The following is a 16,962-nucleotide window of genomic DNA, read 5'->3' as shown; positions in this document are numbered from 1 at the left end:
GGACCAGATTTCACAGTCCGTGATGTGGTTTTTTATTGCCATGAATTTGGTTGGGCCCTATTAATGATACAATCTGCAGTAGTCTTTCAGATAATTGTCATGTTCAGTCACTCTTTAAAACATTTTTCAGTCATATTGTACTTTTAAAATTATATTTTTATGAAAGATAAACTAATTTTATGTGAGGGAAACTCTTTATCTGAAAACCCAGTATTGTGTTTTTATAAACTGTTTTGTTGCAAGGAAAGCCAGCTGTTTGTCCCCAACGGTCTATGCAGCCTTCCTTATAGAACGGAACAATTGAACTGTGCTGTTTCTTTCCGTTTCATTTCAGGTTTTTCACACATAATCATGGCAAAACCGTATGAATTTAACTGGCAGAAGTCAGTCCCTTGCTTTATGCAAGATGGAGCTGTGTTTGACAGATACGAAGAGGTAAGGGGCCAGCTGGATAATGTTCCTCTCCCTTTCCCTGCCTTTTCTAGATGTGGCAAATGTTACAAAAATATTTCTTTTTTTCTTAAGATTTTACACAAATAAAAGTTTCAAACAGAAAATCTACATGAAGGTAGAACATAAATGTTAACACTTTGTTACGATACAATTTCTTGCTGCCAAAAAAGCCTCTTTAAAATACATTTTGTAATGGCTGATTTAATCCTTTGATTTGAAAATAATCCCAGAGAAAGAGAAACATTTTGATTTAAATCCCTTCTATCTGTAACATACATGCAGCTCTCTGTTGTAGGGAGTCATCATAGTATAGTACCCGAAGCACCTTACCAAAAAAAAATGCACTCTGTCCTATTTTTAAACTTACTATTTTTGGAATGCGTGCTCCTACGTGTAAAAATAGACTAAGAACCTACATGCTGTATGGAAAAATAGAAGATCACCAAAACATTTACACTGTAAATCAAAGACACTATTTGAAATCAAGGGTGGTTTTATCTCCTTTAGTCAATCGACCTATGCTTTATCTGGAATATGATTAATATGATCCTGCTTTCAGCCGCACTTTAATCCAGGTCTGTTGAAGGAAAGGAAAGTGGGACATAACATTTGATATAAGCTTCCAGAATAAAAGGCAGAGACCTTTGCCTTATATTCAGCATCAATTTGCCTATGAAAATAGTTTTACTAAGGTTTGTTTTTAATCTTTTTTTTATTTGCCTGAAAATCTCTAAGTTAAAGGTATTTTGAGAAATGCCTTCAGGGATATTATGCTTTCCTTAATCTCCTGAAGTGAACAAAAAGCATTTGTATCATAGTCATCTGCCAAGATAGACCTAGCTTTCTTATCCCCCACTTTCAGTGCTGGATTAGGTAAACTAATAGGAAACATGTTTGGTAAATGTTGCCCTTTGAAAGAAGGATCTTAAATTGTTTATTTTTCATTCTGTAAATGCTGTTTTGAATAATTTAGCATATGCTAAATAATTGAACTCAGCTGATCCAACAGAATGTGTATGGTTTTGCTTTCAAGAATGTTTATAATGGTCACCCCATTATGAACATTGTTTTCGCTTGCATAGTACAAGATAAAGCAAAAGGTTCCTGGCTGTCCTGGGTTGGTTATTCAGTCCCTTCTAAAGGCAGGCAAACATTTTCTAAGTACAAGTTACAACTTGTGGCTCATAGGAACTTATAGTCCAGTTGGCCTACCTTTGGTACCTGGAAAGGTACTGGACTAAATTATTAAACAGTTTGTAAGTACCTAGAGGATAATACGGTTATAAAGAATAGTGATCTTGGATTTGTCAAGAACAAATCATGCCAGACTAACCTAATTTCCTTCTTTGACTGGATTTCTGGCCTAGGGAGTAGGGAGGAAACAGTAGATGTGATATATGTTGATTATAGTAAGACTTTTGACACTGTCCCACATGTCGTTCTCATAGGCAAACTAGGGAAATGTGGTCTAGATTAAATTACTATAAAATGGGTACACACCTAGTTGAAAGACCATACTGAAAGAGTAGTTATCGGTGGTTCCCCATGAAACTGGGCTGGCATATCCAGTGGGGTCCTACGAAGGTCAGTCCTAGATCCGGTGCTATTCAGCATTTTCATTGATGACTTGGATAATGGACTGATGAGTATGCTTATGAAAAATGTGGATAACACCAAGCTGAGAGGGGTTGCAAGCACTTTGAGGACAGGATTAGAATTCAAACTGACTGTGGTATGTTGGAGAATTGGTCTGAATTCAACAAGATGAAATTTAGTAAAGACAAGTGCAAAGTACTTCACTTAGGAAGAAGAAAAGGAGTACTTGTGGCACCTTAGAGACTAACCAATTTATTTGAGCATGAGCTTTCGTGAGCCACAGCTCACTTCATCGGAGGCATCCGATGAAGTGAGCTGTGGCTCACGAAAGCTCATGCTCAAATAAATTGGTTAGTCTCTAAGGTGCCACAAGTACTCCTTTTCTTTTTGCGAATACAGACTAACACGGCTGTTACTCTGAAACCTGTCACTTAGGAAGGAAAAATCAAATGCACAACTACAAAATAAGGATAACTAGCTAAATAGTGATACTGCTGAAAAGGATCTGGGGGTTATAGTGGATCACAAATTGTTGACTCAATTCCATATTCAAAGTGATGCAGTTGCGAAAAAGGCTGATATGATTCTGGGATGTATTAACAGGAGTGTCATACATAAGATATGGGAGGTAATTGTCCCGCTATACTTGGTATTGGTGAGGCCTCAGCTGAAGACCTGTGTACAATTCTGAGTGCCACACTTTAGGAAAGCTGTGGGCAAATTGGAGTGTCCAGAGGAGAGCTGCATAAGTGATAAAAGCTTTAGAAAACCTGATTTACAAGTAATGGTTAAAAACCTGTTTGTGTTTAGTCTTGAGAAAAGAAGACTGAAGGGGGACTGGATAACAGTCTTCAGATATGTTAAGGATTGTTTAAAAGAGGCTGGTGATCAATTGTTCTGAAGGTAGGAGAAGAACTAATGGGCTTAATATGCAGCAAGGGAGTTTTAGGTTCAATGTTCGATAACTATAGAAGTAGTTAAGCTGTGCAACAAGCTTCCAAGGGAGGTTGTGGAATCCCCATCATGGGAGGTTTTTAAGAACAACTTAGACAACCCCCTGTCATGGATGGTCTAAGGCAGGGGTTCTCACGACAAATTTTTTGGTGGCCTCAGAGTGCGGCCACCAACTCTTGCTGGTGGCCGCTCTGACCATTTTTCCTAAAATACTTAATTAACTTTAGGAAAATCAAATAAATATGCACATATACATGCCCAAATCATTGTAATTTATCTATGTAGGGTTTGTTTGTTTGTTTTTTCAGACTCAATAATAAAAATAATGTACAGTTGTCTCTATTCTTTACTGGACCTAAACAGACTAGAAACACAAATAAGGCGCTTTGAACGTTCTTGTCCTTTTTCTTGTTTGTTTTGGGGTTGTTTTTTTTAAGACTTGCTAGCTATTAGGAAGTCTGTTGTGAAAAGTGATATTTGTATGTTTGTTAATATCACTTTTCACAGCAGACTTACTCAACCCTGGCAAGCTCGGGGACAAATTAATCCCTGGATGGGGAGGTGGATATAGAGGCAGTGGGGGCATAGGCGATGAGGTACTGGGGGAGGCAGCGGGGACCAGAGTTGGTGGTGGGGGTGAGCTCGGGCCAGAGCCTGCCTCCAGGCAACCAGAGAACAGAGCCCAAAACCCCACACCCAGGGGACAGAGCCTGGGGACAGAGCCCGAAGCCCTGTGTCTGGAGCCTGCCACCCCAGGGCAGAAGCCCAACCTCACAGCCCCCGGGAAGGTGGGGAACTCGCTGACTGCCTGCTCCTCCAGCTTGTGTCTCCCCAGAGGAGGGTGGGGCCCAACCACTGCTGGTGGCCCCTGGGGACGGGCCGCTGCTTTGCCAACTCCCCCCATCACTGCCCGGGAAGCTGTGGCTGCAAGAAAAGCCCCTGGTGGCCGCCTTTGAGAAATGCTGGTCGAAGGTTCCTGCCTCAGCTCAGGAGCTGGATCTGATGACCTCTCGCTGTCCCTTCCAGCCCTACACTTCTATGATTCTAAGATGCAAGAAGTAGCTGAGTGCAGCTGAATTTTGGAAGAAGTCACCAGTCCAAAGCAACCTTGAAATAAAAGGCACCAGTGCCAGTTATGTGGCATATATAAGTTCACCTCTGTTTAGCGGCTAGAGCCAGGGCTGCATTTTTACAGCATGAACCGTGTGAACGGTACAGCGTTTAACATTGGAACAGGTTTCAGAAGCAGTGGGTCTCTTCAGGATGGGAAAAGTACCGAGCTTTGTTTTAATTGCTAGTAATTTCACCTACCTAATCAATGTTGACATTTGGGGATGGAATTAGGCATTGCCGTTGTAAGTATAAATCAGATTTTATTAAGTGCTGTGCTGCATTCACGGCGTTTTGAATCATGTGCCCTTCTTTTTACACTGACTGCTAGCAGGGGTCCTATCTGCCTTATTTGAAGCAGAAAACATGCGGTGTTCTGTATCCTTATTGTTTGCTGTAAGTACTGTATGGTAAATTTACCCAGTTTTGCTACAGAACACTTGTAACTCATCTGCGTGGTAGCCCAGCCCCTTTGATGATATCATCAAGTTTGTGGTTGGTTGGGAAATTATTATTTATTTAATAGAATTACAGTAATGCCTAGATATCCTAACCAGGTTTGTGCTAGGCATTGTACATACCCATAGCAAGAGCCCTCCTGCGAAGGATTTATAATCTTAGTTTGGGATTTTCGAAAGAGCCTAAGGGATTTAGGCACCCAGCTCCCATTGAACTTCTATATTGAACTTCCAGCCTAAACAGGCAAAGCAGAGATGCACAGCAGAGACCCAGTGAAGTGACTGGTCCAAGTTTACATAGCAGGTCAGCGGCAGAGCTGCGAATAGGGGACAGCTCCTGAGTCTGAGTGCAGTGTCCTAACACCTAGACCACACTGCCTCCCAAGGAAGCAATATTCACAAAATGGAATTTCACTGGGGGACTAGAAGGTCTCGAACGAAGTCTGGATCACTGTGCTAGAGGTATACATCAGCGAGAGGAATTACAGGCCACGTGGGATATGCTTCCTTTCTCTTTGGGCCAGGCAGTACCACACCTGAATGTTGGAAAGGCTTTTTGGGAATATCTTAGTGGAGAAGGTTGATGGTCAAAGGTTAGCAATGGTATTGGACTGTGTAATGTCTAGAATTTGTGGTAGCTGGTGTTTCCCTCACTGTATTAGAAGAAAAACTGCAGAAGCAATTAGTTAATGGAACCAGTGCATGCTAAATAGTGGACGTTGGACTGAGTGCAGCTTATGTGGCCATCTTTGTAGGAAAAGTTATTTTTATACTGAGAGCTTTTAGTCACATGGGGGTGCAACAAGCAACGAAACATGTCCCCATTTTATGGGCATTGACCTTGCTTATTGAGGAGACCCTCTGTTCCAGGGTTTCCGAACCTGAGTCGGGACCCAAAATTGGGTTGTTAGAGCGTTTCAAAGGGTCGCGTGGCGGCTCCTGTCCCATGGGGCTGGCTGGGTTCACCTCCCTGCTCCAGGCGCTGCAACCTCTGGGGTCCCAGCACCACTCAAGTTCCGCCCAGCTGTTACGATGACAGGAGTCCGGGTAGGCCAAAGTTGAGTGAGTGGCACTGCAACCCCATGAGCCACGTCACAACTCCACCCACGCAAATTTGGTCCAGTTGGGGAGGGGCCTATACCTGAGTGGCGCTGCAACCCAGGAGGTTGCAACTCCTGGCGCAGAGAGCCAAATCCAGCCAGCCCCACAGCACAGGAGCTGCCACCGTGCGGTAAGTGCCAGAGAGGACTCAACCTCTCCAGGGGGCAAGATCAGACCAAAACCACCCCAGGGCCTCCACCCCCCAGACTATTTTCTGGGTCATGACAGGCTATAAACATTTACAAATGGGTCCTGCCCTGAATCCAAAATGGTTGAGAACCACTGCTCTATTCCATGCAGATTTTAAAAGGTTCTCCCTTTAACAGGTGGCTAGCTGTAGTTTTTATAGATGCAGCTTTACAGGGTTACCCGTGAGCTATAAAACTAGTGATTCTGGGATGTTTGCATCTGGTACATTTTATGAAGTGCAAGGATTAAGAAAAAGGCAGTAAGCTGTGAGGTGTGGACTAGCAGCCTGGCTATAGGAGAGGGCACAGGAAGTGCCTCGTATCCAGTTCTGACTCTGTCTCTGAATCTACGGCAAATTCTAACCCTTCTCTCTGTTTCCCTATCTGTAAAATGAAGATAATTGTTTCCTACCTCACAGTGATGCCGCAGAAATTAATATTTGCGAAGTGCTTTGAAGCTGAAAAGTGCTGTATGTACTCAGTGCTATTATTTAAGAGGCAGATGCTCTTCGATGCTGAATGTGTTCTGGGTCAAGGGAGCGAAGTAGTAGGCAGGTCTGGCTGCTTTGTGGCCCATCCTGCAGCAAAACTCTTATTAACTTACATGGGTGTTCCTTGCATGGAGGGCTTGTGGGATGGTGTTAACTGAATCAGAGAAGTTAGAAATCCTCCTGTCCGCATGATCCTTTTGTGTGGGAAATGTCCCAAACCACATGAAGTGCTGCCCTCTGTCGGTCACAGCATCGCTGCTGCCTACACACATGCTTGCCGTTTGTTATAAAGTAATCTTTTTTAATTAAAAAAAGATTGGCCTGGGCTGGACTTTTTGTTCCCTTTAAAAATGACTGATTCTGCACAGTGGGATGTTTCCTTACCTTTTAGTTTCACCTCTGACATTAAAATACTTTGGGGGGTGGGGGGGTGTACTTTTTTAGTTTTTGTGTTTTTAGTAAGGCTGACCTGACTGCTCTTTTTTTTTCAATCTAATCTCTGTGGTTTTCTGTTCCTTCCGAACTGCTTTATATACTATCTCCTTTGCCAGACTAACACTTTGCAATATATTTTTGTGTGTACTTTCTAGAAGCTCTTCTGTGAGGGTCCAGCTTTTGCGAAAGCACTTCCCCTGAATCCCAAAAGTCATTGCAAAATGTGGTGGTTTGACCCCAAGCAGTTGCCAATTCTTGCAAGCCTCACAATATTTGGTGAGGTTGTTTCTGGAAGCCTGTGATTAGGTGAGAAAATCAGCTTTCATTTAGAAAGAGAAGTTTCTAGCCCTTGTGGCTGTTGACAAAGGCCTGAAAATGAGAACGGAGTCTGCTGTAATGTCTCAGAAACCAGAAGTCAAATAAAAAAAGTTCTAATATTTGTTATTTTTAAAAATCTCATGATTTCTGGGGATCAACTCCTTATTTTTGAATGCTTGGGATTGGCAATACTGCAAGGCAGTTGGGGAAAAGGTAAAAGATCTTTAGTTTTGAGCTACAAATGAATGCCTGACAATATTTTGTCAACATCACCAAAATATTTTGTTGTGTTTCCCTTTCAACAGGAGTCCTTTGTCTTTGAACCAAACTGTCTCTTTCAAGTGGATGAATTTGGTTTTTTCCTAAGGTGGAAAAGTGAAGGAAAGGTACAGTGCTGTTGTACCAGGAACATTACTGTCTGCCTATGTTGTTGCACTTGGTTTGTTTCCAGGCTAATTTTTAATCACTAAAATTACATGTGGCTTTGTAACTATTTACAGTAAGATAGCTTGGCTCCTGTGTTTTTAGAAGTTACATAACTGCAATTCTTGACAGATTATTAACAGATGTGAAAAGAAAATGTACTGTTTTGTGTTAATTAACTGCAGTTGCATTTAAGACTCATTGTTTATTTTTGCTTCAATTCCTATTTGTGTCTGCACTGTGTTTCGCCAGACCTTTTAGCTAACTTGCTTTCTCTTGCCGTTCCAGGAAGGACAGGTATTAGAATGCTCCCTGATCAACAGTATTCGTCTTGGAGCTGTACCAAAGGTACGCTGTAATTAGTTTTTACTGTTCTTTTAAACAAAGAGTGTTTAAGCTGAAGGTGAAGTGGGGAATGCAGTGCAGCTTGTTACAAAATACCGCCCGTACAACTTTGCTCGTAAAATCATAGCCTAAAATGTTTAGCTTTAAGATTAAGTGGTTTTAGTTTATTTCAGTGTCAAGGTTTTATAATATTGCAATGTCAAGTCAGTGCTGACCTTCCAAGAGGCTGTGAAATCTGGGCACTGAATATTAAAAGGATCCTGTCAAGGGTTTTCAAATTATTTTGAATTATTATGATATCATTTTAGGAGGTTGAAAATATTTTCTGGTTTAATTTTTGTCCTTGATCATTCAAGATGTGTTCCTATGTTTCATTGACATAGAAATCAGAAATTTTTGTTTGCTTCCTTGTTTTAGATACTTAAATGATCAATTGTGTCACGACAGCTCTGGGACTTGTGATTATTAACTGCTGGTTCAAAGGCAATCTGCAGAGGGACCACCTGAGGGTTCTACAGAAATCGTAGCTTTTAAAATATTTTCTAATATAGATTTCTTTTTAAAATGCATCTGAATTTTAGACATCTTTCTGAGATGAAATTTGGGCATAATTGCTTCAGTGCCTCTTTAAGATTTAAGATTTCTTTTTAAAATGCATCTGGATTTTAGACATCTTTCTGAGATGAAATTTGGGCATAATTGCTTCAGTGCCTCTTTAAGATTTAAGATTTCTTTTTAAAATGCATCTGGATTTTAGACATCTTTCTGAGATGAAATTTGGGCATAATTGCTTCAGTGTCTCTTTAAGAGTTTTGCTATCTAGTTGTCCAGTGATGTCAAATACAAAAGCTTCAATCAGACTATGGTTCTACTTAAAAATCATAGATTTTTCACTTTAATCATAGATTTATTTTTTCTAGCGAAGTTAGTTCTCTTTCAAGGTGATAGACTGAAATCTTCAGCCAACAAAGTAGGTCATGGGCTAAGGCAGTGCAGACTTCCCCATGATACCCCACGAGTATGCTTCAAACTTCAAATATGCTTCAGAATATTCCCAGTTTCTATGAATAGTTCAGCCTCCAGGCTTATTAAATCTATGGCTCTTGACTGCCAGCAAAGGTACCAAAGAGCACCAGATTTGCTGCTAAGAAATGGATAGAAATCACCCACTCATTCCATGCAAATAATAACTTTTGGTCACTACTGATTTGGATTGGAATAATTTATTTAGATAGAGTTAAGAATTCCCATAAACTATTGCCAGTCTTTAAAAGTATTCCATTTCCCTTCTCTGTGAAGGTAATATATGTAATTTTCTGAAATGTATTTAAAATACTGCAATTACCTCTCTGCTTTTAGGATTCAGCCACAGTCAGTGATTATTAAATTAGATTTTTTTCCTAATCATGCCCATAGATTCTAAATGAAACAACTCATTTAAGGTGACCGGGAAATATTTACAGTCTTAATGCATGCGAACCTGAGATGTGTTTTTAGCTTAATCTTTGTATTGTGCATTTGACAAGTCTTTTTTTTTTCCGTTTAACAGGATCCCAAAATACTAGCTGTTCTTGAGACTGTGGGAAAAGCAGAAACTGAGCTGGAAGGGCGGATAGTGTGTGTCTGCAGTGGCACAGATCTGGTGAACATCAGCTTCACGTACATGGTAGCAGAAAATGCAGAAGTAGCTAAGGTATTCCACGGTTAAACAGCGCCGGGTGCGGGGGGAAAGGTGTCGCCTGCATTGAAGCACATGCTGCCACAGATTTATCACGACTGGTACTTGAGCTAGCTAGAATAAAGCTAGCTCAGATGTGTCTACTCGAGCTTCAGTCACACCTGTGTTTTCTGTCTAGATGTACAGAAATCCCTTGGCTTTCCGCTTCCTCTTTCCTTTTTATTATTGGAAGCCTCGTAGACGGAAAGCATAGCCTGACCATTCATTGCAACCATTGTTGCTGGCCAAGCAAAGTGAGGTCTAACACTCAACTCAGTAGCATGTCTCTGTTTGTCTGTCATAACTTTTCAACACCACATCCGGTCAGTTCCAAAATATAGGGAATGCTTTAGGCATTTATGGGCAGAACCTTCTTGATTTGGATCACAATCAGAAAAACAGAAAGGGGGAAATGGGTGACACATGGAACCCCCTGGCATCTGGTTAGCTGAGCCAGCAGCTTCACCCACCTTTCAAATTGCCTACCGATCAAAGAACAGGTTGGCAGTGCACATCCCCCTCCCACCAGCTTAGTCCCAGTACAGTTATAAAATAGTAACACTCTGAAAGAAAAATAAATGAAGGGGGAAAAAAAGGACACAGAAAAAATATGAGAGTAGTGGAAGGAATAGGGCCATAGGGGGAATGTAGGCACATGCAGAGCCCCAGGCATGGGAGGAGATTGTGGGACCCTAGGAGAGGGGGAAGGTGGAAGTGGAGGGCACATAGAGAGCCCCTGGCATAGGGGGGAGGTGGGAATGGGGGACCCTGGCGTGGACACAGGAAGAGAGAAATAGGGGAGCACTGTTATGTTATTTTTGATGGAATAAAGGGGCCCAGAGAGTCCAGGGTGTTAACATGACCCTGTCACTGAACAACACTAAACAGTTAAACAAGGTTCAAGGTTTTGGAATACAGAGTCCTCGGCCTGCTTATTAGCATGGAAAACACACTATTAAAAATCTTTTTACTCTCTTATTAAAGATACGGAAAAAGAAGGAAAAACAGTTAAAGCATTCAAAATGTACAGTATTAAGGAAGTCTCTTGTTTTAACAATATCCCATGTTCCCCTTCTCTATAGAGAGTCTGTAGTAGGAAGAAAAAGCCTAGTTTGAGAGTGTCTTGGATGGGATTAAAAAGGGTAATAACTATCTTAGGGTTAGAAGGGACCAAAAGGGTCATCTAGTCTAATCCTGTGCCAACATGCAGGATTTGTTGTGGCTAAACCATCGAAGACAGAGGGCTATCCAGCCTCCTTCTGAAAACCTCCAGTGAAGGAGCTTCCACAACTTCCCAAGGCGTCTGTTCCATCGTCCTACTGTTCTTACAGGAAGGAAGTTTTTCCTGGGATTTAATCTAAATCTGCTCTGCTGTAGTTTGAATCCATTGCCTCTTGTCCTGCCCTCTGTGGGAAAAGAGAACAACTTTTCTCCAATTTTTTTTATGCAGCCTTTCAAGTATCTGAAGAGTGCTATCATGTCCCCTTTAACCTCCTCTTTTCCAGACTAAACATACCCAATTCCTTCAGTCTTTGCTTGTATGGCTTGCATTCCATCCTTTTGATCATCTTTGTCGCTCACCTCTGGATCCTTTCCAGTTTCTCTCCATACTTTCTAGACATTGGTGACCAAAATCGGACACAGTACTCCAGCTGAGGTGTAACCAGTGCCGTGTAGAGCAGTACTATTACCTCCTAAGACTTTCATGCTATGCCTCTGTTAATGCAACCTAAATTGCATTTGCTTTTTTTTTTGGCAATAGTGTCACATTGCTGACTCATGCTGAGGTTGAAACCCACCAGAACTCCCAGATCCTTCGCAGCAGTGCTGCTGCCAAGCCAGTTATCCTCCATTCTGTATTTGGTTTTACTTCCCTAAGTGTAGCACCTGACATTTGTCTTTGTTGAATTTCATTTTGTTGTCCATAGCCCAGTTCTCCAATTTGTCAAGATCCTTCTGAATTTTAGCTCTGTCCTCCAAAGTATTGGCAACCGCCCTAGCTTTGTGTTGTCTGTAAACTTGATCAGTGTGCTTTCTTAACTACATCCTGGTCATTAATAAAGATGTTAAACAACACCAGACCCAGAACAAATCCTTGTGGAACTGTACTTGAAACCTCCCTCTAATCCGGCATCATTCCATTAATAGTTACTCTTTGTTTGTGGTTGTTTAATCCAATTATGTATCCACTTAATGGTAGTTCTGCCGAGCCCGCATTTCTCCAGCTTACTTATCAGAATGTCAAAAGCCTTGCTGAAGTCCAGTATATTATGTCCACCGCATTCCCCCTATCCGCTAAATCAGTTACTCTGTCAAAGAAGGAAATCAAGCTGGTTTTGCAGGATTTGTTCTTGGTAAATCCATGCTGGCTGCTAGCAATTACCCCGTCATCCTCCAGGTACTTGCAAATTGAATGATTTAGACATTGCTCTCATAGCTTCCCAGATATCGAAGTCAGGCCGACTGGTCTGTAGTTCCCTGGTTCCTCCTTTTTCTTCTTTCTGAAGATGGGCCCTGTGTCAGCCCTTCTCCAGTCTTCCGGGACCTCTCCTGTCATCCAAGAGTTTGTAAATATTATTGCCAGGGGCTTCAGCTAATTCTTTCAGTATCCTGGGGTGAACAGCATCCAGCCCTGCTGATTTCAATTCATTCAAATTGGTCAGAAGATCTCTGACGTGTTTTTTAACTTATCCCAATCTGCATCTCTTCCCCTTTATTGTCTATGGTAACTTTGCTGAACACATGTTGTTTTTTGCGAGAAGACTGAAGCAAAGTAGGCATTGAGCAGCTCTGCCTTCCTATCATCTTCCTTTACCAGCTCACCACCTCCATTAGGCAGTGGACCCACACCGTCCTTGATCTTCTTTTTTGTCTGACATATTTGAAGAACCCCTTCTTGTTGTCTTTAACATTTCTTGCCAGCTGTAACTCATTCTTTGCCTGGGCTTTCCTGATTTTGTGCCTGCATACTCGTGCTATTCCCATGTATACTTCCTTGGTGACATGCCCCTCCTTCCATGTCCTGTATGGAGCCCTGTTGGTTTTCAGATAGCTAAAAAGCTCCTTGTGCAGACACATTGGCCTCCTGTGGCTCCTCGTATCTTAACTCTGCATCGCAGTAGCTTGATGTTGAGTCTCTAGTGTTACATCTTTTAAGAACTGCCAGTCTCCTTCGACTCCTTTTCTTCCTAACTGGTCTTTCCATGGGACCTTCCCTGCTATTTCTCTGAGTCCATTGAAACCCGCCTTTCTAAAGTCCAGTGTCCTTGTTTTCCTGTTCTCATCTCCTCCTTTCCATAGGATCTTGAATTCTATCAAATCATGATCACTTCCTCCCAAGTTCCCAACCACCTTCGTGTTCGCGATTAATTCATCCCTGTTGGTCAAAACCAGATCCAAAATGGACTGACTGCCTTTGTGTCCTCAACTTTCTGAATCAAAATTGTTCTCTACACATGCTATGAATTTTCAGGCCATGTTATGTTTCGCTGCAATAGTTATCCAACAGATATCAGGGAAGTTAACCCCCAACCACCCCGCCGCCATTTCATACTAGCCTGTGTGTGTTAACTAAGCTTGTTCCCTGCTTGTAGAATAATCAGTCGTCTTTTTGGGGGGGAAAGAGAAAAGTCAGTTGAGGTAAGCTGGAGCTGTTCCTGCTGCTGCTGTTAAAGTCCCATCCCATGTCCTAGAAGTCAAAATAAAACAAACAGAAAATGGAAGAAAAAAACCCAGTATCTTCACTTGCAAAATCTCACTGTGGAAGAAACACAGGCATAGCACGTGCTCTTGTCAGCTACTCTGAGACCTGGCTAACTTGTACCGGTGGCAGGCTATTTAGGCCATTGCTTTTAGCTGTCTTTGTGGTCACAGGCTTACAGCAGTGTTGCAAAATATGCAGTCCTGACTGGCTAAGTCAGATGCTTATAAAACAGAAGGCAAAAGAAGGTGGGGAAGGAAAATGACAGGTATGGGGAAGGGGTGACAACAGGAACCAAAGTCTCACATCTTAGGTGGTGGTCAGGATTTAGCGAGAGCCGATGGAGATGGCAATATCATCTGATTCCCTCTCTCTGGACCGGTCTGGTCAGGACATCTCTCAGGATCAGAACACCAGAGGCCTAATGGTGTCATAGTGGCTCCTGGAGTCCCAGGAGATAGTGAGGGTGGCAGTCATGATGACAAAGCTAGTTCCTTCCAGTCCACCAGTCTCCCAGTTAGTTAGTTAGTTTCCCCCACAAAGTCTCTCTTTAGTTAATGGGGGCCTGAAAAGGGAATGATGGGAAACATAGCCGGCCATCAGTTTGTTCATCAGTTAGGCCTAATTTTGGACACATCAATTTTGGTTCACAGATTTCCAGTCCCACACTTTCCTTGTTTACCAGGCATGATCTTAACGTATACCTTGAGTTTGATCAGTAGGCCTTTTCGTTTGGACTAATTCAGTCTGTCTCTCTCCTTTTTGTACCTATTCCACTCAACACTTGTTATAGATTATTGTGATGTTTGATAAAGTTTTAGCCACTTTTCCACAGTAAAGATCACAACTTGGGGAGGTCTACCAAGCACCAACGGTTTACAAGGGCATGCAGAGCCCCCATAATGAGGCAGAGGGTGGAAGGTTGAAGGGAATCCCTGAAATAAAAGGGGATGGGAGGGTGACAGCCAGGGAACTTGTGAGAGGGGGAATGGAGGGATGTAAGGAGCCTCCGGGGTGTGCAATGAGGTCAGCCTACAGAAGCAACAATGTGTGTGACCCTCTAGTAAATGTATTGTAACCATAACTGTGTAACTTTAACCAGAGGCTTAGCTTCTCCATGTGGTAAGATAAATTACAGATACATAAGAGCAGAATTTCATTCCGTAGCAGTGAAAATGAGATTCTCATTTCTATTTGGGGGGTAGAGTTCAAAAAAAGGTGGAGAGTACAAAAATGGCCCCCAATTCTGATCTGAATTGTAGAGCTGTAAACCTAGAGTACCGCCACTGAACTCAACACAACTGAGACTAGACTCTCATCCTGTATTCCTAAAGCGACGCTTTGACTGGTCGAGTTTGCATATTGAACTTTATAAACCACCTGCATCAACTGCTTGTAGGTCTCAAATTTCGTGGTCGCCCGGGATTGGGCTTAAGTTACTTCATTTACCAGGTAGCCTTTCTGAGGCCTGGTCTGTACAATGGACGCTGTATTCTGGCAGGGTAAAGGGGCTGTGGCAGACTGGGGGAGAATTCCCCTAGTGCAGGAGCAGTGTAAGGCCCTAGCCTAGGGCATTCTGGGCTGCAAAGCAGTCCATATGCCGCTCAGACTAGGCTACCATAAGTAAAAGCATCTCTTACAGTAAGGACTATGGTGGCTCCTGCAGTAGTTTAGAGTCCAGACCTCCGCCTCCTTATCTCTGGAGTAGGGTTGCCAATCCTCCAGGATTGCCTTGGAGTCTCCAGGAATTCAAGATTACTCTTTAAGTAAAGATTATATCATGTGATGAAACATCCAGGAATACATCAAACCAAAATTGGCAACCCTACTCTGGAGATGTGATGTGGAATGTAACCCAAAAGATTTACATATAAAAGAGAAGCAACGTTCATGATTTTATTCTGGTTCTTCATTTTTAGTCTGCTCTGAAGAATAAATCACTAGGTTTGTGAGACCACTGAGGCCTTGTCTTCACTGCTAAAAAAGGTGCATTTTACCTCAGGGTAACGAACATGTGAGCTATCCCAAGTGAAGACAAAATACTTTGGTTTTACCAGATGGCAAATTAGGCAATATCAGTGCTATACCCCAGCCTGAGGTTGACTCTGCCTAGTTTACTTTGCTCCTTTTTTCTAGCAGTGAAAACAAGGCTGAGTGTGACGTTAATGGCTAAGTAGAGAATCGCAAGAATAAGAGTCACAAGAATTGTAATAGGCATCAGCTAAAATATTTAGGTAATACTCTCTCTGTCAAATAGTTCTTCTGTAACTTCAGTGATTTTATTACTGTGCTTACTGTGTCAGCTGTCTTGGCTATTATTATATGTATTATTGTAGCACCTTGGGGTCCTAGTCATAGATTGGTCTAGGTCCTGTACAAACCCAGAACAAAAAGACAGTTTCCTTTGGCAAGTGTTACTAACACTATGGGTAAAAATAATGGGACCGATTCATCCTTGGTGTAAGGTGACAAATTCTGTTGGTCGCGTTTGTATTTATTTTGTTGATTTTTCACAATTTAATCCCACTCAGTATAAATGCGGAATAGAGATGTTGAGTTAATTTATCAGTAACTATTCTTGCTAGCGAGGAGCAGCCATTTTAATTTTAGCTGGCTTCTGAAAGGTTATGAATATTGCCTTGTAAATTTGTATAGATTTATATAATGGATAGAGCGTTTTCAAAAAGATGCTACGTCAGGCCGCCAGCCCTGCAAGACCTCAGTGCAAATAGCTGATCACAGAGCGGATAGGCTCGGTTTCACAATCAACAGCATTTAGTAACCGTCACAACTCATGCCGATTTTCAGCATAATTATAAACTTTGTAGTGGGCAGTGTTTTAACAATTGGTATGGATAGTATATTGCACATTAACTTTTATGGTTAATTGACTTATGGAAGAAAGAAATACTGTAAATGCGGATGATCAGAAAGCAGAGGCTGCTACACTGTTTTCCACACAGAGCACTTTAGAGAAAGGATCTGCTTTCCAGTGTAGCAGAGATGTAGTCTGGTTCTGGAAAATGATCTCCCTGTAATACCAGGGGGCTTCCATTTTAATAATCATTTGAAGAGCAGTGATGATGTGTATCAAAGCAGGAAGGTCGCAAGTACAGCCAGAGACATTGGGAACAGCAGCAGATTCCCACAGCCCTTATAAAGAAAAATAAAGAACTTCTCTCAGAGTAGCAGCTGTGTTAGTCTGTATTCGCAAAAAGAAAAGGAGGACTTGTGGCACCTTAGAGACTAACAAATTTATTTGAGCATAAGCTTTCGTGAGCTAAATTTGTTAGTGCCACAAGTACTCCTTTTCTTTTTAAAGAACTTCTCTGTATCTTTGATTGTTTTCTCTTATTTTACATGCATGTGCATTGTAAAACTACCTTGGGAAAACTGCAGAATATATCTGGAAAGAATTCTGGAAATCTGCTGATTCTTTTGTCCCTGTCAAAGGAATAATCATTAGTGATTTAGGCCTCAGTCCTGCAAATACTTTGAAATTATTGTATATCCAGAAACTATTGATTTCGATGTGGTTACTCATACACATGAAGATAGGCACATATTTAAGTGTTTTCAGGATTAGGGCCATATTCATATTTTATATTGGAAGCTTGCATTCAAAGGGGAATCAGGGTTTCTAACCTTTCAAGCAAGCTGGTCAAATATTGTT

The 16,962-nt window shown here is 41.8% G+C and overlaps 1 protein-coding gene across 12 annotated transcripts in view; it reads left to right on the top strand.

Annotated features, from left to right (window-relative positions):
- PLCB4 (phospholipase C beta 4) overlaps positions 1-16,962 on the top strand; it is a 323,966-nt gene that overhangs the window by 191,382 nt on the left and 115,622 nt on the right. For 7 of the 12 annotated variants that reach the window (XM_043544061.1, XM_043544062.1, XM_043544054.1 and 4 more), the window contains exons 4-6: positions 7,410-7,490; positions 7,816-7,875; positions 9,422-9,565. In XM_043544061.1, the coding sequence (XP_043399996.1) occupies positions 7,410-7,490; positions 7,816-7,875; positions 9,422-9,565 (285 nt within the window). Of the gene's footprint in view, positions 1-334; positions 436-7,409; positions 7,491-7,815; positions 7,876-9,421; positions 9,566-16,962 lie in introns of all 12 variants that reach the window. The other 5 variants (XM_007064146.4, XM_043544058.1, XM_007064144.4 and 2 more) reach the window with 1 other exon arrangement.

This window comes from Chelonia mydas, chromosome 3 (assembly GCF_015237465.2).
Source record: "Chelonia mydas isolate rCheMyd1 chromosome 3, rCheMyd1.pri.v2, whole genome shotgun sequence".
In the NCBI taxonomy this organism is placed as follows: Eukaryota; Metazoa; Chordata; order Testudines; family Cheloniidae; genus Chelonia; species Chelonia mydas.
This window is presented reverse-complemented; position numbering and strand designations above follow the sequence as displayed.